Below are 21,167 nucleotides of genomic sequence, written 5' to 3' on the forward strand. Positions count from 1 at the left end.
CAGCCCCTCACTGCCGCTCCTCTCTTATCCCTCTCTACCCCCTCCTCATGCACTCTGCAGCCCCTCACTGCCTCTCCTCTCCTATCTCTCTCTACCCCCTCCTCATGCACTCTGCAGCCCTCACTGCCTCTCCTCTCTTATCCCTCTCTACCCCCTCACTACCTCTCCTCTCATCTCTCTCTACCCCTCCTCATGCACTCTGCAGCCCCTCACTACCTCTCCTCTCTTATCCCTCTTCTACCCCCTCACTGCCTCGCCTCTCTTATCTCTCTCTACCCCCTCCTCATGCACTCTGCAGCCCCTCACTACCTCTCCTCTCTTATCCCTCTCTACCCCCCTCCTCATTGCACTCTGCAGCCCCTCACTGCCTCTCCTCTCTTATCTCTCTCTACCCCCTCCTCATGCACTCTGCAGCCCCTCACTGCCACTCCTCTCTTATCCCTCTCTTATCCTCATGCACTCTGCAGCCCCTCACTGCCTCTCCTCTCTTATCCCTCTCTACCCCCTCCTCATGCACTCTGCAGCCCCTCACTACCTCTCCTCTCTTATCTCTCTCTACCCCCTCCTCATGCACTCTGCAGCCCCTCACTGCCTCTCCTCTCTTATCCCTCTCTACCCCCTCACTACCTCTCCTCTCTTATCCCTCTCTACCCCCTCCTCATGCTCTCTGCAGCCCCTCACTGCCTCTCCTCTCTTATCCCTCTCTACCCCCTCCTCATGCACTCTGCAGCCCCTCACTGCCTCTCCTCTCTTATCCCTCTCTACCCCCTCCTCATGCACTCTGCAGCCCCTCACTGCCTCTCCTCTCTTATCCCTCTCTACCCCCTCCTCATGCACTTTGCAGCCCCTCACTGCCTCTCCTCTCTTATCCCTCTACACCCCTCCTCATGCACTCTGCAGCCCCTCACTACCTCTCCTCTCTTATCCCTCTCTACCCCCTCCTCATGCACTCTGCAGCCCCTCACTACCTCTCCTCTCTTATCCCTCTCTACCCCCTCCTCATGCACTCTGCAGCCCTCTCACTGCCTCTCCTCTCTTATCCCTCTCTACCCCCTCCTCATGCACTCTGCAGCCCCTCACTACCTCTCCTCTCTTATCTCTCTACCCCTCCTCATGCACTCTGCAGCCCCTAACTACCTCTCCTCTCTTATCCCTCTCTACCCCCCTCCTCATGCACTCTGCAGCCCCTCACTGCCTCTCCTCTCTTATCCCTCTCTACCCCCTCCTCATGCACTCTGCAGCCCCTCACTACCTCTCCTCTCTTATCCCTCTCTTATCCTCATGCACTCTGCAGCCCCTCACTGCCTCTCCTCTCTTATCCCTCTCTACCCCCTCCTCATGCACTCTGCAGCCCCTCATTACCTCTCCTCTCTTATCTCTCTCTACCCCTCCTCATGCACTCTGCAGCCCCTCACTGCCTCTCCTCTCTTATCCCTCTCTACCCCCTCCTCATGCTCTCTGCAGCCCCTCACTGCCTCTCCTCTCTTATCTCTCTCTACCCCTCCTCATGCACTCTGCAGCCCCTCACTGCCTCTCCTCTCTTATCCCTCTCTACCCCCTCCTCATGCACTCTGCATGGACAAGAGGGGGGGGGGTGCCATGTCGCCTCCACCGTTCCCACCTGCACCTCCTTGTCGCCATACTTCTGGGGGTTCTTGCTGCTCTGGACCTTTTTCCGCAGCTTCCGCAGCTCGGCCTGACACTTGTCGACGGACTCGTGCCTCGAGCGGTGCTCCGTCTGGTACTTCTTCAGGGTCGCCTTTGGCGGTCGGGGTGGTGGGGGGAGAAAGGAGGGAGGACAATGATCAAAGCTAAGCAAAACCCAGCCCTGGAGCATCCTGAAGCAGAGGGATGGCAGGCACGTCCCCGGCTTCCCCCAGCCCCATCACACCAGATCAGGGGGCCCTTAACAAGTCCCACGCGAACAGGATTTACATCTCGCCAACGGGATACTGAAGCATGGGATCCCCTTTATCTTACTACCCATTCTGTTTAATATCATTGATTTGGTTATCTTATTTTTATTTATTTTTATTTATTTATTTATTTTACGGTATTTTGCCCACCTGCTTTTAACCCATGGCACCCTTTGCAGTCCATGGGGTCCCTAGGAAGATATCCTGTGGGTAATCTAGCCCTGCTCACGAGACCGCTGCAGCGGAGAAAGGGCGCGTGCGCGCGTTCTGGGCTGCGGCGCTGTGTGGTCTCTGCAGCCCCGAAGAGAACAGCGGCGCACTTGGCCAGCAGAGACGGAAGAATGAGAGGCCATTGCTCACCGTTAGGTATTTGATGTCCAATTCCAGTTTGTGTTCCAGCTGGGCCAGGAGCTCTGAATGGAAGAGCTTCAGCTGTAAACCACCAAGGAAAAAAACAAAAGGAAGTGTGAAATATTTCACTGGGTGGAAAAGCACCTCGCTCGATCTTTCTTCTAAGCAGTCTGACCCTCTTCAGTGCCGTCTCTCGTCTAGGTTTCCCCACTATCGTTAATGTGCCAGACATTGTTCTCTTTTCTGAGCCGCTGCTGTTGCCAGCACTCCAGTTACCTTTTCTGTTTCCACCACTAGATCTCATGACCTATTATCACCCTCATCTCCAACACCCTACTCACTAATATCGTTATCCTGATAAATCACACCCAACTATCACCTCCACCAACCCCAACCGTCAACATTATCACCAATTCCAGTCCCCCCAATGTCATCATTTATAATACCCCAGCCACCATCATAAGCAGCTGGCGTACCATCATTCTCTTCAGCACCCAACCACCACCACCATCTCCAGTACTCCAACCATGATTGTCATCAACAGCCCCACAATCAGCATCATCTCCAACACTCAACCAACATCATCATAAATACCTTCACCCTGAGCATCATCTTAAGACCCCCATCACCACCCTGATCATCCACATCTTCTGCACCATCAACCTAATCTCTAATACTCTAATCATCTTCAATACACTAATCACCTCCCTCATCTTCATCTCCAGTACCCCAACCATCATAAACAACATGAATATCTTCATTCTCTCCAGCAACCAACCACCATTCCAATCAAGATCATCGTCAACACCCCAATCACCATAAACAACATGAATACCTTCATTCTCTCCAGCACCCAACCACCATTCCAATCAAGATCATCGTCAACACCCCAATCACCATAAACAACATGAATACCTTCATTCTCTCCAGCACCCAACCACCATTCCAATCAAGATCATCGTCAACACCCCAATCACCATAAACAACATGAATATCTTAATTCTCTTCAGCACCCAACCACCATTCCAATCAAGATCATCGTCAACACCCCAATCACCATAAACAACATGAATACCTTCATTCTCTTCAGCACCCAACCACCATTCCAATCAAGATCATCGTCAACACCCCAATCACCATAAACAACATGAATACCTTCATTCTCTCCAGCACCCAACCACCATTCCAATCAAGATCATCGTCAACACCCCAATCACCATAAACAACATGAATACCTTCATTCTCTCCAGCACCCAACCACCATTCCAATCAAGATCATCGTCAACACCCCAATCACCATAAACAACATGAATATCTTAATTCTCTTCAGCACCAAACCACCATTCCAATCAAGATCATCGTCAACACCCCAATCATCATAAACAACATGAAAATCTTCATTCTCTCCAGTACGGGTGGGGGGCAGATATTCAAGGGGTAACTAAATGAGAAAATGCCATGTTGTCTTATATAGTAAAAAATAAGGCTGTATCCACTCTTCCTTCATACCATCATCATGAGCAATTTTGTAAAAGAGAGCTACTACATTGAGAAAAAATAATAATCTTCCTCATCCACTCCTGATCACTACCTCTGTGCCAACCATGCCCTCCCAACTGTCACGGCATTCAGGCACTCACCACCTCTTCCAGCTGCACCTGGACCTGCCGGTGGACCTCGGCCATTTGGAACAAAGTGTCACCTGCAGCGAGACGAGAGAGGGAGGAGGCAGGACAGAAAAGGGTGGAGTGGGGTGGAGGATATGGAAGCGAGGAGGAGAGAGAGACATATGAAAGCCATTGGAGAAAAAGGGAAAAACCATCTGTCTATTGAAGCAAAGGTCTTCATGATCTTAATTCAGGTCTGACCCGGGCCCAACAGTGGGGTCTGTGCAGAGGCCCTGTCCGGCAGGGCCGGCTCCAGAACCCTGCTCCCCCCACCCATCACCGCCTCGGTAATGTGTCTGAGGCCACTGCCGCCAAGGATTAACTCTCTCCAGTAACCAAACTGGGCTGGGGGAGGGAGGGTTGTCAGGTAAATTATACAAAAGATTCAAGTTACTGTAAGGATCGGCCCCACAGAGACAGAGACTGCCAAGCTTCTCCTGGGTCCGCTATGGTTGGAAGGACGTTTCGGCCAGCATCGTCGAAGACTGGCCAGCGGCTCCACAGGCTGGGAGGGGAAGACAGAGACTTAAGGACACGGAAATTGATCGGGGTCATTTAGCCTCCTGTCCCGGCGAGGGCCCGGTGTAATAAGGTGCGTACGCACCTAAGGCATGGAAATTGTGCTAATGAGGCATTAGCCTCATTAGCACAAAATGGCACTCCATTTTTCAATGAAGGAATAAATGGACTCTGAGTCATTAAGGTTAAAACACCATCTAAGTTTTTAACTTGTACTTTCTATGGTAAAATTTCTTTTACCGGCCTATCTTCCTTCCAGCTTGTTGCAAGCTTCCAAGTTCTCTCCCCTTGTTGATTGTAATTTTTGACTTATTCCTACTTATTGTTATCTTTCGTTTACGTGGATTTGTTACTCTTGTTGTTTTTCCCTTTTGTTAATCTGTAAACCGATCCGATATGGTAATTTACTATGAAGGTCGGTATAAAAAACTGTTAAATAAATAAATAAATAAATTAGCAATCCCTCCCTCCACGCCCCCTCCCCCCATGCTGAGAGGTTGGTTAGCACTCAAAATGTAACTCTCGGTCAGTTTCTGGGGGGGTGGCTCTCGTACTGAGTATTTAGGAGCGTACATCACGGTTTGGGCATACAAACATGATGTATGTACATCAACATTGGGCTTGATTCATCAAGGTATTTTCCCATAGGCACAGAATGGGAGAACAGCTTTAGTGAATCAGACAGGTTGGTTTCTGCGCATAAACCTTTGTTTTATCTGCGTTAAGCACTTTTCTTACGCACATTCTCAGGTTAGTGCACTTTTTCTAAGCTCCCGACACGCTCGCCGACTGCAGGGAGAATTGAATGACTCTTTTTCCAGCGCCCGCGTTGAGAAACCGCGCTGAATTTCAGCTCGCCATTTTAACTCGCAGCTTATTACCTCAGGCCCAAGGTTTGCAAGAGAACCGCCACCTACTGAAAGACCCTGGCAACAAGCCTTGAGGCCTACAGATCAATCAGCAAAAGACCAACATGAAGGGGGGGGAAACGCCCACAAATCTCTGAGGGAAACTGAAGAAGCAGAGCTCGCCCTGGACCAGGCATGACACCAGGGTGGGTCTGGGAGTGTTAAACTGGGTATAAAGACAGTACAAGAAAAAGCTGTAGGAGCCCTATATGCATGTAATAAGAAAACCACTGCAGAAATTCAACCCTCCCCAGAAAAACTGCTATTCCAGCATCATTCAACCAAGTCTCCAGCATCAGGGGGTAGTGTGGAGGCAGTACAGAGGGGGAGAGAAACCCTGCACCCCTAGTTCTGCAAGCAGATCCTCCGTGTTCAAAGGAACTCCCCCAACTAATAACGGGTACAGAGCAGAACCAAGACCTTCCCCTTACTATTCACCATGCAAAGACGAATATTCACATTCTGGGGTCACCTCAATAACAGCAACACAAACTCCCTCCACTACAGACACAAAACCCTGCAAAATACACCCTCAGCACCTGCAGAGCAAACCTGCCCCACCATAACAGCACTAACTGCCACACTCACCCAGCAACACAAACTCTCTCCACTACACACACTCTGTGACCCAACACAAAACCCTGCAAAATACACCCTCAGCACCTGCACAGCAAACCTGCCCCACCATAACAGCACTAACTGCCAGCACTCACCCAGCAACACAAACTCTCTGCACTACACACACTCTGTGACCCAACACAAACCCTGCAAAATACACCCTCAGCACCCACACAGCAAACCTGCCCCACCATAACAGCACTAACTGCCAGCACTCACCCAGCAACACAAACTCTCTCCACTACCAGACACTCTGTGACCCAACACAAAACCCTGCAAAATACACCCTCAGCACCTGCAGAGCAAACCTGCCCCACCATAACAGCACTAACTGCCTGCACTCACCCAGCAACACAAACTCTCTCCACTACCAGACACTCTGTGACCCAACACAAAACCCTGCAAAATACACCCCCAGCACCTGCACAGCAAACCTGCCCCACCATAACAGCACTAACTGCCAGCACTCACCCAGCAACACAAACTCTCTCCACTACCAGACACTCTGTGACCCAACACAAAACCCTGCAAAATACACCCCCAGCACCTGCACAGCAAACCTGCCCCACCATAACAGCACTAACTGCCAGCACTCACCCAGCAACACAAACTCTCTCCACTACCAGACACTCTGTGACCCAACACAAAACCCTGCAAAATACACCCCCAGCACCTGCACAGCAAACCTGCCCCACCATAACAGCACTAACTGCCAGCACTCACCCAGCAACACAAACTCTCTCCACTACAGACACTCTGTGACCCAACACAAAACCCTGCAAAATACACCCCCAGCACCTGCACAGCAAACCTGCCCCACCATAACAGCACTAACTGCCAGCACTCACCCAGCAACACAAACTCTCTCCACTACCAGACACTCTGTGACCCAACACAAAACCCTGCAAAATACACCCCCAGCACCTGCACAGCAAACCTGCCCCACCATAACAGCACTAACTGCCTGCACTCACCCAGCAACACAAACTCTCTCCACTACACACACTCTGTGACCCAACACAAAACCCTGCAAAATACACCCTCAGCACCTGCACAGCAAACCTGCCCCACCATAACAGCACTAACTGCCAGCACTCACCCAGCAACACAAACTCTCTCCACTACAGACACTCTGTGACCCAACACAAAACCCTGCAAAATACACCCTCAGCACCCGCACAGCAAACCTGCCCCACCATAACAGCACTAACTGCCTGCACTCACCCAGCAACACAAACTCTCTCCACTACAGACACTCTGTGACCCAACACAAAACCCTGCAAAATACACCCTCAGCACCTGCACAGCAAACCTGCCCCACCATAACAGCACTAACTGCCTGCACTCACCCAGCAACACAAACTCTCTCCACTACACACACTCTGTGACCCAACACAAAACCCTGCAAAATACACCCTCAGCACCTGCACAGCAAACCTGCCCCACCATAACAGCACTAACTGCCAGCACTCACCCAGCAACACAAACTCTCTCCACTACACACACTCTGTGACCCAACACAAACCCCTGCAAAATACACCCTCAGCACCTGCAGAGCAAACCTGCCCCACCATAACAGCACTAACTGCCAGCACTCACCCAGCAACACAAACTCTCTCCACTACAGACACTCTGTGACCCAACACAAAACCCTGCAAAATACACCCTCAGCACCTGCACAGCAAACCTGCCCCACCATAACAGCACTAACTGCCAGCACTCACCCAGCAACACAAACTCTCTCCACTACCAGACACTCTGTGACCCATCACAAAACCCTGCAAAACACCCTCAGCACCTGCAGAGGAAACCTGCCCCACCATAACAGCACTAACTGCAGAACTCACCCAGCAACACAAACTCCCTCCACTACCAGACACTCTGTGACCCCACAAACCCTGCAAAATACACCCTCAGCACCCGCACAGCAAACCTGCCCCACCATAACAGCACTAACTGCCAGCACTCACCCAGCAACACAAACTCTATCCACTACAGACACTCTGTGACCTATCCACTACAGACACTCTGTGACCCAACACAAAACCCTGCAAAATACACCCTCAGCACCTGCACAGCAAACCTGCCCCACCATAACAGCACTAACTGCCTGCACTCACCCAGCAACACAAACTCTCTCCACTACACACACTCTGTGACCCAACACAAAACCCTGCAAAATACACCCTCAGCACCTGCACAGCAAACCTGCCCCACCATAACAGCACTAACTGCCAGCACTCACCCAGCAACACAAACTCTCTCCACTACAGACACTCTGTGACCCAACACAAACCCTGCAAAATACACCCTCAGCACCTGCAGAGCAAACCTGCCCCACCATAACAGCACTAACTGCCAGCACTCACCCAGCAACACAAACTCTCTCCACTACAGACACTCTGTGACCCAACACAAAACCATGCAAAATACACCCCCAGCACCTGCACAGCAAACCTGCCCCACCATAACAGCACTAACTGCCAGCACTCACCCAGCAACACAAACTCTCTCCACTACAGACACTCTGTGACCCAACACAAAACCATGCAAAATACACCCCCAGCACCTGCACAGCAAACCTGCCCCACCATAACAGCACTAACTGCTAGCACTCACCCAGCAACACAAACTCTCTCCACTACAGACACTCTGTGACCCAACACAAAACCCTGCAAAATACACCCTCAGCACCTGCACAGCAAACCTGCCCCACCATAACAGCACTAACTGCCTGCACTCACCCAGCAACACAAACTCTCTCCACTACCAGATACTCTGTGACCCAACACAAAACCCTGCAAAATACACCCTCAGCACCTGCACAGCAAACCTGGGCTCTAGAACCCCAATACACCTCCTACAGGGAAGCAGAACCAGCCGGACTGTGACAGATCCCTACACAGAACCTCCACACTAGCAGCCTCCCTCACCTCCCTCACCCACGCAGGACATGGACAGACCCTCACCCAACACAGAATAAGAATGAGAACGGTGCAGATAGAAAGTGAGCAGGAAACCCCCAGAAGCCCAACTCTGCCTGCAGTGCAGCACTGGGGAAAGAGAAGCAGAAATGCATTTCCTCCTGCGCTGAGAAAAGAGAGAGAAAATCCAGGACTTCCCAGCCAGGAAGGAGCAGGAAAAACTGCGTCTGATCCTGGGGGAAAGAGGAGAAACAGCAGCCAGAGCCACAGGATCCGTGGGGTCAGAACTGGGATCTGAGCAGGGGCAATGCGGACCAGCACCAGAACCTGGGGATGGTCCTCCGTGCTTTCCTCTCTGTACCCTGTAATCTTATTTCATTGTATTATTGGGATAAGAGGTTTTATCTCTTATTTTTTAAGCACCCAATAAATGATTTTGCCAACACATGGAAAAACTGCCAGGCCAGGGAAGTTTCCTGAATGGGAGGGGCGAGGAGAGGGAGGAAGCGATGGAAGAAGAATATAGGATACAGAGGGAGGGGGTGAGGGGGCAAGAGGCTTTAGATCTGGGAAAAGCAACAGGAAGTGCTGAGCGCTGTTGAGCAGGCGGCTGTGTGAGGAGAATACAGAGAGTCCGGGGCGGGATTGGGGCCATGAGGCGGTCTCCATGGCAGCCGAGACAGTCATGCAGCTAATTCCTGGGAGGCAGCCGCTCCGCTACCTTGCACTCTCCCACCGGGACCCCGCCAGGAGCAGGGGACGGCCGGGGTGGGAGCAAAGGAGCAGATGAAAAGGCCTGGGTCCTTATCACCCAAGAAGACAGAGCTTCCCCTGGACTGAGAATGCTTGACGGCAGTAGTGGTGGGGAGCTGGCGTGCATGTAAGGAAGTAGGCCTCACATCTTGAGAAGGGACTAGAGGGCAGCAGCCCTCCTCCTGCGGCAGCACACTCTGTTCTCTCATTCAAGTCAGGTGACACACGAGGACTTGAGTTCAAATTCTCCCCATCGCCGACGCTGAGTGTGTACGTGACCCTAGAGAAGTCACTTTATCTCCCTGTGCCTCAGCTCTAATCCCCTGCTCTGTCACTGACTCTCTGTGTGTGACCCTAGAGAAGTCACTTTATCTCCCTGTGCCTCAGCTCTAATCCCCTGCTCTGTCACTGACTCTCTGTGTGTGACCCTGGGGGAGTCACTTTATCTCCCTGTGCCTCAGCTCTAATCCCCGGCTCTGTCACTGACTCTCTGTGTGTGACCCTAGAGAAGTCACTTTATCTCCCTGTGCCTCAGCTCTAATCCCCGGCTCTGTCACTGACTCTCTGTGTGTGACCCTGGGGGGAGTCACTTTATCTCCCTGTGCCTCAGCTCTAATCCCCGGCTCTGTCACGACTCTCTGTGTGTGACCCTAGAGAAGTCACTTTATCTCCCTGTGCCTCAGCTCTAATCCCCGGCTCTGTCACTGACTCTCTGTGTGTGACCCTGGGGGAGTCACTTTATCTCCCTGTGCCTCAGCTCTAATCCCCGGCTCTGTCACTGACTCTCTGTGTGTGACCCTAGAGAAGTCACTTTATCTCCCTGTGCCTCAGCTCTAATCCCCGGCTCTGTCACTGACTCTCTGTGTGTGACCCTAGAGAAGTCACTTTATCTCCCTGTGCCTCAGCTCTAATCCTCGGCTCTGTCACTGACTCTCTGTGTGTGACCCTAGAGAAGTCACTTTATCTCCCTGTGCCTCAGCTCTAATCCCCGGCTCTGTCACTGACTCTCTGTGTGTGACCCTAGAGAAGTCACTTTATCTCCCTGTGCCTCAGCTCTAATCCCCGGCTCTGTCACTGACTCTCTGTGTGTGACCCTGGGGGAGTCACTTTATCTCCCTGTGCCTCAGCTCTAATCCCCGGCTCTGTCACTGACTCTCTGTGTGTGACCCTTGGGGGAGTCACTTTATCTCCCTGTGCCTCAGCTCTAATCCCTGGCTCTGTCACTGACTCTCTGTGTGTGACCCTGGGGGGAGTCACTTTATCTCCCTGTGCCTCAGCTCTAATCCCAGGCTCTGTCACTGACTCTCTATGTGACCCTGGGGGGAGTCACTTTATCTCCCTGTGCCTCAGCTCTAATCCCCGGCTCTGTCACTGACTCTCTGTGTGTGACCCTGGGGGGAGTCACTTTATCTCCCTGTGCCTCAGCTCTAATCCCCGGCTCTGTCACTGACTCTCTGTGTGTGTGTGACCCTAGAGAAGTCACTTTATCTCCCTGTGCCTCAGCTCTAATCCCCGGCTCTGTCACTGACTCTCTGTGTGTGACCCTTGGGGGAGTCACTTTATCTCCCTGTGCCTCAGCTCTAATCCCTGGCTCTGTCACTGACTCTCTGTGTGTGTGACCCTGGGGGAGTCACTTTATCTCCCTGTGCCTCAGCTCTAATCCCAGGCTCTGTCACTGACTCTCTATGTGACCCTGGGGGGAGTCACTTTATCTCCCTGTGCCTCAGCTCTAATCCCCGGCTCTGTCACTGACTCTCTGTGTGTGACCCTGGGGGGAGTCACTTTATCTCCCTGTGCCTCAGCTCTAATCCCCGGCTCTGTCACTGACTCTCTGTGTGTGTGTGACCCTAGAGAAGTCACTTTATCTCCCTGTGCCTCAGCTCTAATCCCCGGCTCTGTCACTGACTCTCTGTGTGTGACCCTAGAGAAGTCGCTTTATCTCCCTGTACCTCAGCTCTAATCCCCGGCTCTGTCACTGACTCTCTGTGTGACCCTGGGGGAGTCACTTTATCTCCCTGTGCCTCAGCTCTAATCCCCGGCTCTGTCACTGACTCTCTATGTATGACCCTGGGGGAGTCACTTTATCTCCCTGTGCCTCAGCTCTAATCCCTGGCTCTGTCACTGACTCTCTGTGTGACCCTGGGGGAGTCACTTTATCTCCCTGTGCCTCAGCTCTAATCCCCAGCTCTGTCACTGACTCTGTGTGTGTGACCCTGGGGGGAGTCACTTTATCTCCCTGTGCCTCAGCTCTAATCCCCGGCTCTGTCACTGACTCTCTGTGTGTGACCCTGGGGGGAGTCACTTTATCTCCCTGTGCCTCAGCTCTAATCCCCTGCTCTGTCACTGACTCTCTGTGTGTGACCCTGGGGGAGTCACTTTATCTCCCTGTGCCTCAGCTCTAATCCCCGGCTCTGTCACTGACTCTCTGTGTGTGACCCTAGAGAAGTCACTTTATCTCCCTGTGCCTCAGCTCTAATCCCCGGCTCTGTCACTGACTCTGTGTGTGAGACCTTGGGGGAGTCATTTAATATCCCTGTATCTCAGCTCTAATCCCCGGCTCTGTCCCTGACTCTCTGTGTGTGACCCTGGGAGGAGTCACTTTATCTCCCTGTGCCTCAGCTCTAATCCCCGGCTCTGTCACTGACTCTGTGTGTGTGACCCTGGGGGAGACACTTTATCTCCCTGTGCCTCAGCTCGAATCCCCGGCTCTGTCACTGACTCTCTGTGTGTGTGACCCTAGAGAAGTCACTTTATCTCCCTGTGCCTCAGCTCTAATCCCCGGCTCTGTCACTGACTCTCTGTGTGTGACCCTAGAGAAGTCGCTTTATCTCCCTGTACCTCAGCTCTAATCCCCGGCTCTGTCACTGACTCTCTGTGTGACCCTGGGGGAGTCACTTTATCTCCCTGTGCCTCAGCTCTAATCCCCGGCTCTGTCACTGACTCTGTGTAATTCACTTTATCTCCCTGTGCCTCAGCTCTAATCCCCAGCTCTTTCACTGACTCTCTGTGTGACCCTGGGGGAGTCACTTTATCTCCCTGTGCCTCAGCTCTAATCCCCGGCTCTGTCACTGACTCTCTGTGTGTGTGACCCTGGGAGAAGTCACTTTATCTCCCTGTGCCTCAGCTCTAATCCCCGGCTCTGTCACTGAATCTCTGTGTGTGACCCTGGGGGAGTCACTTTATCTCCCTGTGCCTCAGCTCTAATCCCCGGCTCTGTCACTGACTCTCTGTGTGTGACCCTGGGGGAGTCACTTTATCTCCCTGTGCCTCAGCTCTAATCCCCGGCTCTGCCACTGACTCTCTCTGTGTGACCCTAGGGGAGTCACTTTATCTCCCTGTGCCTCAGCTCTAATCCCCGGCTCTGTCACTGACTCTCTGTGTGTGTGACCCTGGGAGAAGTCACTTTATCTCCCTGTGCCTCAGCTCTAATCCCCGGCTCTGTCACTGAATCTCTGTGTGTGACCCTGGGGGAGTCACTTTATCTCCCTGTGCCTCAGCTCTAATCCCCGGCTCTGTCACTGACTCTCTGTGTGTGACCCTGGGGGAGTCACTTTATCTCCCTGTGCCTCAGCTCTAATCCCCGGCTCTGTCACTGAATCTCTGTGTGTGACCCTGGGGGAGTCACTTTATCTCCCTGTGCCTCAGCTCTAATCCCCGGCTCTGTCAGTGACTCTCTCTGTGACCCTGGGGGAGTCACTTTATCTCCCTGTGCCTCAGCTCTAATCCCCGGCTCTGCCACTGACTCTCTCTGTGTGACCCTAGGGGAGTCACTTTATCTCCCTGTGCCTCAGCTCTAATCCCCGGCTCTGTCTCTGACTCTCTAGGGCCAATACAAAACAGTGCACTCAGCCGAGCGCACTGTTTAACCTGCGGCTGGATGTGCGTTTTGGAGGCTGGAAGGGATTAGCACGTCCAACGCGCTGTGAAACTAGTAGCGCTCATCACATGCAAATGATTGCTGATGAGTCTATTAGTTATTCCCTCCACATGCAAAACCAAAAAATGTGGCCCGGACCCGCACATTTTTATGCTCAGAAACTAATGCCTGCCCATAGCAGGCGTTAGTTTCTGAGCACCCCAAAAAAAAAACTGGACAGAAAGTACTGCTTGTCTGTACATCCTCCAACTTACTATCGTGGCCAGTAGGAAGTCGGAGGAAGCAAAAGGTTAAAGTGCGGGTGATCAAGTTAGGGAAATGGACCCTCAGTTAACCAGCGTTCATTTTCCTCACCCATGGACGTCCGCTGCCAAGGAGGTGCTAGGGGCGGGCAGCTGTCCCTAGCACCTCCTTGGCAGCGCGACCCCCTCATTTACATACTGCCTCGTGCACCCCGGAGAGGTGCCCGGGCGCGCGTTAGGAAAGCTTTCGGCGCCCTTTTATTGCATCGGCCCCCTCTGGGTGTAATCCTGAGGGGGGGGTCGCTTTTCTCTCCTCAGCTCTTAAGAGCAGGAGTAGTTTTAATGCTTCCAGCTACGGGTTCAAATCCTACGAGCCCCACCAATATTCCTAGAGAGCTCAGGTAAGTCCTATGGCCTCTGATACACGCCCTAGATTCTAAGCGCCGTCCCAATTTTTGCCACGGTATCATCTTTATATATTTTTGCCTCGGAAGAGGATGCTTCTCAGGCACCTACCCAGCTCCTTGGACCCTTGGCTGTCGCTGGCCAGCTCTCCGAGCTTCACCAAGGCATCGAAATAGCCTTTTGCTGCAACGGTGACCCCTGTGTGATTAGAGAGGAGGGCGTCAGCATGATGCGGAAGCCACCATCATCAGCTCATGGCACGGGCGGGTGCCACAGGTCAATTACCTGAGAGCGCCTTCTGGTAGTGCTTTCCCATGCTGACAAAGCTCTTCAGACTGGGGTTGAACTGATCTAGGATGACCTGGAAGGAAGAAGAGAGAGGTTAACCCCGTGATCTGTCTATGGTGCTACCCCTGAGAGCGTGAAGGTTTCCTACAGAGCAAATCGACCTTGCCCGTGCAGAGCCCGCCACCTCCCAAGCCGACCACCACGACATCCCGCTCAACCGCAAGAGAGAGTTACGGGCGAGAGGACGTGCAGGTGGGGTTCTGAGTTCAAGTTGGGTCCCCAGATTCCCAGCCTCCACCAGGGTGCACACCTCAGTCGCCAGCCGCCTGCAAAGACGCCTCACGATAGCATTTCATGGAGGCACTTTAGGAAAGACGCCTGTCACAGGAGCTGTGTTCCCAATGAGCTTTCGGGGATGCAGGGATGACCTTTTCCTGTCTGGGGGTGAGCTGGTGGCTGTTGGCAGAGAGGCAGGGTCACTTTTGTAACCCAGCACGGTCAGGGGTCTGTGACCAGTGGCTGGGTTGAGTCTCAGCGGATTCTGCTCTCCTCTCTCTGCCTGTCTCTCTCCTGGCCTGAAGTCTATCATAAAGTAGCCATCAGGGCCAGATGCAGTTCTCTTGCATTTTGCATTTGTGGGGAAAATACTTAGAGCTAAGGCCCCATAATGTGATAAAAGGAAAGAATTCTCCCACCCCCCTGCAGACCAGACAGTAAGGGGTATTGTCCCCAGGGTTCTGGTGTTGGTCGGGGTTGTCCCGGTTCTGGCCCGGTGGCAGGACCCCCGCAGATCCTGCGGCTCCGGCTGCTGTTTCTCCTCTTTCCCCCAGGATCAGACGCAGGTTTTCCTGCTCCTTCCTGGCTGGGAAGTCCTGGATTTTCTCTCCCTTTTCTCAGTGCAGGAGGAAATGCATTTCTGCTTCTCTTTCCCCGGGGCTGCACTGCAGGCAGAGTTGGGCTTCTGGGGGGGTTCCCAGAGCTCAGTGCTGGGGGTCGGGGATGTTTTCGTAGGGTTTTTGTGTTACTTCAGTAATGTCTCTCCACACCCCCCCCCCTCACTCTCTCTGTCCCTTGCTTTTTTGGGGGGGGGGGGGAGGGGGAGGTGAACTGGACAAAAAGCAGTTGAGTAAAATAAAAAAAAAAAAGAGAGAAAGACAGATCTGAGGGGGGAAGAGAAGGGAGGAAGACCAGATTTCCAGTTAAAGAAGGAGCGGAAATGGAGACGGGGAAAGAGAGAGAGAGAGAGCGAGGGGAGGACCAGACTGGAAAGCAACAGGCAGGTTGGGGCCTGGAGGAGGAAGAGACAGAAAAGCAACAGAGCTCAGAAAGAAGGGAAAAGAGGAGAGTGGAGGGATGAAGGGAAGGGGGGCGAGAGATAAGGGAGGGAGAGAAAGGAGGGACACTAATAGGGAAGGGAGAAGGGCACAGAGAAAGAGAGAAATAGGGAAAGAGTTTAAGGAAGGGATAGAGAGAGCAGTGGATGGAGAGGGGAGAGGGAGAGAGGAGGAAAGGCTAGAGCTGGGGGTCGGGCAGGAGGCCTGGCGGCGCCTCCTCGGGCGGTCTCCACTTACCCTATACACGTTCTCCGTTAGCCGGGTCACCTCCTCCGACCTGGGCATCTTGACCCTGCCGGTCTTTGCAGGGGACCCCGAGGGAAGGCAGAAGGTAGCCAGGGCTGGGGGAGGGGAGGGAGAAGGGGGCCCCGAAGGCTTCTCTGGGAGGCTGGCCACAGGACCAGTGACAGAGGCAACCCAGAGAGGACTGCGGGAAGGGAGGGGAGGGGGGGGATGCACTACAGAGAAACAAAAGTTGCTGGGGTTTTTTTTTTATTATTTCTGTGTTTGGCTCGGGGTGTGAATAACTTCCAACCAATGGCAGTCGCCTCCCCCTCCCTCCCTCCTCGCCAAACGCTCTGCATCCAGGGGGCGGGGCCTCTGGCCAGCTGCAGGAGGAAAGGGCCCGTGCTGGGGGAGTCCTGGGCCCGTCCCCAGGCCCCTTTCCCTCCCCCCACTCGCAGGGCACCCCCCCGCGCCTCTTGATTCCGATTGGGCCGGCCCAGCTCTCCCCCCCCCCCCCCCCCGCTGGAACGCTTCGGGGGGGGGGGGGGTATTAAGGGGCCCCCATGGACTCAGCATCTTCCTCCCTTTAGTCCTTCGGGTCCCAGATGACCGCCTGAAGGTCAAGCCATGGCGGGTGAGGAGTGGTCCCAGGCAGGAGAGGTGCGGGGGGAGCTTTCAGCTTCTCTTCCGGGGATCTTGGCTCATCCCAGCTCCCTTTGAAGGGGGGGAAGGAACCGAACGCCATCTGCAGCCTGCACTGGGCAAGCCGGGGCTGGATTGCAGATTTTGGCAGGGCGAGGGCGGCCCAGCCTTTGAAGCCGCGCCGGCACACGGCGCTCAAGCAAGCAGAAGCAGGCGTCGCTATTTGGCACCTTCAGAATTCGGCACCCTAGGCAGTTGTCTGTGCAGCCTTTGCCAAGATCCAGGCTTATTGCAAGATTCCTGCCTGCCCTCTCACCTCTGCCAGTGAACCTCACTCCTGCCCTGCAGCACCTCCTGCTATTCCAGTACTGAGACCCTCACACACAGCTCTGCCAATGCACCTCACTCCTGCCCTGCAGCACCTCCTGCTATTCCAGCACTGAGAGCCTCACACACAGCTCTGCCAATGCACCTCACTCCTGCCCTGCAGCACCTCCTGCTATTCCAGTACTGAGACCCTCACACACAGCTCTGCCAATGCACCTCACTCCTGCCCTGCAGCACCTCCTGCTATTCCAGCACTGAGAGCCTCACACACAGCTCTGCCAATGCACCTCACTCCTGGCCTGCAGCACCCCCTGCTATTCCAATACTGAGACCCTCACACACAGCTCTGCCAATGCACCTCACTCCTGCCCTGCAGCACCTCCTGCTATTCCAGTACTGAGACCCTCACACACAGCTCTGCCAATGCACCTCACTCCTGGCCTGCAGCACCCCCTGCTATTCCAATACTGAGACCCTCACACACAGCTCTGCCAATGCACCTCACTCCTGCCCTGCACCACCTCCTGCTATTCCAGCACTGAGACCCTCACACACAGCTCTGCCAATGCTCCTCACTCCTGCCCTGCAGCACCCCCTGCTATTCCAGTACTGAGACCCTCACACACAGCTCTGCCAATGCACCTCACTCCTGTACTGTGTACAATTCTGGTCGCCACATCTCAAAAAAGATATAGTTGCGATGGAGAAGGTACAGAGAAGGGCAACCAAAATGATAAAGGGGATGGAACAGCTTCCCTATGAGGAAAGGCTGAAGAGGTTAGGGCTGTCCAGCTTGGAGAAGAGACGGCTGAGGGGGGATATCATAGAGGTCTTTAAGATCATGAGAGGTCTTGAACGAGTAGATGTGACTCAGTTATTTTCACTTTCGAATAATAGAAGGACTAGGGGGCATTCCATGAAGTTAGCAAGTAGCACATTTAAGACTAATCGGAGAAAATTCTTTTTCACTCAACGCACAATAAAGCTTTGGAATTTGTTGTCAGAGGATGTGGTTAGTGCAGTTAGTGTAGCTGGGTTCAAGAAAGGTTTGGATAAGTTCTTGGAGGAGAAGTCCATTAATGGCTATTAATCAATTTTACCAGTAGTATGGGATCTTCTTAGTGTTTGGGTAATTGCCAGGTTCTTATGGCCTGGTTTTGGCCTCTGTTGGAAACAGGATGCTGGGCTTGATGGACCCTTGGTCTGACCCAGCATGGCATGTTCTTATGTTCTTATGTTCTTATCTTCTGCTATTCCAGTACTGAGACCCTCACACACAGCTCTGCCAGTGCCCCTCACTACTGCCCCGCAGTACCCCGTGCTTTTCTATTCCAATACTGAGATTCATAGATATTGGTAGCAGTGGGCCTGACATGGGAGTACCAGGTAGCTCCATATCACCTGGGACAGGCGAAACCAGTCCTGGGAGTCTCCTGTTGCAGGCAGGGGAGATGCAGTTCAGGGCTTCTTCTACACTGGGTGCAAAAATTCCTGGCCTGAATCCATCTGTTCTTAGTGACCTGGGTGCCTTCTGATAACCCTTAAATGGCTTGTGCTAACCTAGAGGGATCCACTGCAAAAAAAAAGCAGATATGTCTTGATGGAAATCATTCTTTGGTCTTTGTCACTGCCTATGTGATCTACCTTTGTGCTTAGAGATAAAACAAAATCTCAATAAAGGTAAAACATTTGCAGAGCCCTGGGTTTTCTTGCTATAGATTTGTGATTTATGGAGTTCTACTGCCATCTGCTGGACCTTTGTGGCTCTTGCACCCAGAGCCCCCTCCACACTCTCCCCTCTCCTCTCCCCAGTCCATGCTGTCCTGGGCATGTGAACGTTGATGCATCTCCACACACTGCAGATGCTGCAGCAGGTACTGAAATTGTGCCCAAGGAGGGGGGAAGGAAGGGAAGATATCCATCCCCCACCCTTCGGATAATTGCTCCTGTGCAGAATTATTTCTTTTTTCATGCCTCTGGATTTTGTGAAACAGAAGCATGGGAGTGGACAAAATGTGTTTGTCTTGTGGTCAAAGCAAGATAGCGGCTGAGACCAGTGGGATCTAATTCCCGGTTCTGACACTGAATCTGTAACCCTGAATGGAGTCACTTTATCTCCCTGTGCCTCAGCTCTAATCCTCGGCTCTATCACTGACTCTGTGTGTGACCCTGGGGGAGTCACTTTATCTCCCTGTGCCTCAGCTCTAATCCCCTGCTCTGTCACTGACTCTCTGTGTGTGACCCTGGGGGAGTCACTTTATCTCCCTGTGCCTCAGCTCTAATCCCCTGCTCTGTCACTGACTCTCTGTGACCCTGGGGGAGTCACTTTATCTCCCTGTGCCTCAGCTCTAATCCCCGGCTCTGTCACTGACTCTCTGTGTGTGACCCTGGGGGAGTCACTTTATCTCCCTGTGCCTCAGCTCTAATCCCCTGCTCTGTCACTGACTCTCTGTGTGTGACCCTGGGGGAGTCACTTTATCTCCCTGTGCCTCAGCTCTAATCCTCGGCTCTATCACTGACTCTGTGTAGGACCCTGGGGGAGTCACTTTATCTCCCTGTGACTCAGCTCTAATCCCCAGCTCTGTCACTGACTCTCTGTGTAGGACCCTGGGGGAGTCACTTTATCTCCCTGTGACTCAGCTCTAATCCCCAGCTCTGTCACTGACTCTCTGTGTGACCCTGGGGGAGTCACTTTATCTCCCTGTGCCTCAGCTCTAATCCCCAGCTCTGTCACTGACTCTCTGTGTGTGACTCTGGGGGGAGTCACTTTATCTCCCTGTGCCTCAGCTCTAATCCTCGGCTCTATCACTGACTCTGTGTAGGACCCTGGGGGAGTCACTTTATCTCCCTGTGACTCAGCTCTAATCCCCAGCTCTGTCACTGACTCTCTGTGTGACCCTGGGGGAGTCACTTTATCTCCCTGTGCCTCAGCTCTAATCCCCAGCTCTGTCACTGACTCTCTGTGTGTGACTCTGGGGGGAGTCACTTTATCTCCCTGTGCCTCAGCTCTAATCCTCGGCTCTATCACTGACTCTGTGTGTGACCCTGGGGGAGTCACTTTATCTCCCTGTGCCTCAGCTCTAATCCCCAGCTCTGTCACTGACTCTCTGTGTGTGACTCTGGGGGGAGTCACTTTATCTCCCTGTGCCTCAGCTCTAATCCCCGGCTCTGTCACTGACTCTCTGTGTGTGATCCTGGGGGAGTCACTTTATCTCCCTGTGCCTCAGCTCTAATCCCCTGCTCTGTCACTGACTCTCTGTGACCCTGGGGGAGTCACTTTATCTCCCTGTGCCTCAGCTCTAATCCCCGGCTCTGTCACTGACTCTCTGTGTGTGACCCTGGGGGAGTCACTTTATCTCCCTGTGCCTCAGCTCTAATCCTCGGCTCAATCACTGACTCTGTGTGTGACCCTGGGGGAGTCACTTTATCTCCCTGTGCCTCAGCTCTAATCCCCAGCTCTGTCACTGACTCTCTGTGTGTGACTCTGGGGGGAGTCACTTTATCTCCCTGTGCCTCAGCTCTAATCCTCGGCTCTATCACTGACTCTGTGTGTGACCCTGGGGGAGTCACTTTATCTCCCTGTGACTCAGCTCTAATCCCCAGCTCTGTCACTGACTCTCTGTGTGTGACCCTGGGGGAGTCACTTTATCTCCCTGTACCTCAGCTCTAATCCCCGACTCTGTCACTGACTCTCTGTGACCCTGGGGGAGTCACTTTATCTCCCTGTGCCTCAGCTCTAATCCCCAGCTCTGTCACTGACTCTCTGTGTGACCCTGGGGGAGTCACTTTATCTCCCTGTGCCTCAGCTCTAATCCCCGGCTCTGTCACTGACTCTCTGTTGACCCTGGGGGAGTCACTTTATCCCCCTGTACCTCAGCTCTAATCCCCGGCTCTGTCACTGACTCTCTGTGTGACCCTGGGGGAGTCACTTTATCCCCCTGTACCTCAGCTCTAATCCCCGGCTCTGTCACTGACTCTCTGTGTGACCCTGGGGGAGTCACTTTATCTCCCTGTGCCTCAGCTCTAATCCCCGGCTCTGTCACTGACTCTCTGTTGACCCTGGGGGAGTCACTTTATCCCCCTGTACCTCAGCTCTAATCCCCGGCTCTGTCACTGACTCTCTGTGTGTCCCTGGGCGGAGTCACTTTATCTCCCTGTGCCTCAGCTCTAA

The 21,167-nt window shown here is 53.2% G+C and overlaps 1 protein-coding gene across 1 annotated transcript; it reads right to left on the reverse strand.

Annotated features, from left to right (window-relative positions):
* Positions 1 to 1,494: 1,494 nt before the first annotated feature.
* LOC115082198 (brain-specific angiogenesis inhibitor 1-associated protein 2-like) lies at positions 1,495 to 16,260 on the reverse strand. The gene is made up of 6 exons (XM_029586449.1): positions 16,040 to 16,260; positions 14,466 to 14,541; positions 14,292 to 14,378; positions 3,908 to 3,969; positions 2,277 to 2,348; positions 1,495 to 1,759 (listed from the first exon to the last, which is right to left on the reverse strand). Exons 1-6 carry the CDS (start codon positions 16,085 to 16,087, stop codon positions 1,496 to 1,498), a joined length of 609 nt encoding a protein of 202 aa, XP_029442309.1. The 5' UTR covers positions 16,088 to 16,260; the 3' UTR covers position 1,495.
* Positions 16,261 to 21,167: the final 4,907 nt, after the last annotated feature.

This window comes from Rhinatrema bivittatum, unplaced genomic scaffold (genome assembly GCF_901001135.1).
Source record: "Rhinatrema bivittatum unplaced genomic scaffold, aRhiBiv1.1, whole genome shotgun sequence".
Lineage (NCBI taxonomy): Eukaryota > Metazoa > Chordata > Amphibia > Gymnophiona > Rhinatrematidae > Rhinatrema > Rhinatrema bivittatum.

Bases quoted from the DNA above. Each gene is read 5' to 3' on its own strand.
- LOC115082198 (XM_029586449.1), bottom strand. From the start codon at position 16,087: ATGCCCAGGTCGGAGGAGGTGACCCGGCTAACGGAGAACGTGTATAGG. The intron at 3,970-14,291 runs GTAGGTGCCTGA...GTCTCGCTGCAG, and splicing joins CCAAGGGTCCAAGGAGCTGG to GTGACACTTTGTTCCAAATG. The intron at 1,760-2,276 runs GTGAGCAATGGC...CGACCGCCAAAG, and splicing joins TGGACATCAAATACCTAACG to GCGACCCTGAAGAAGTACCA.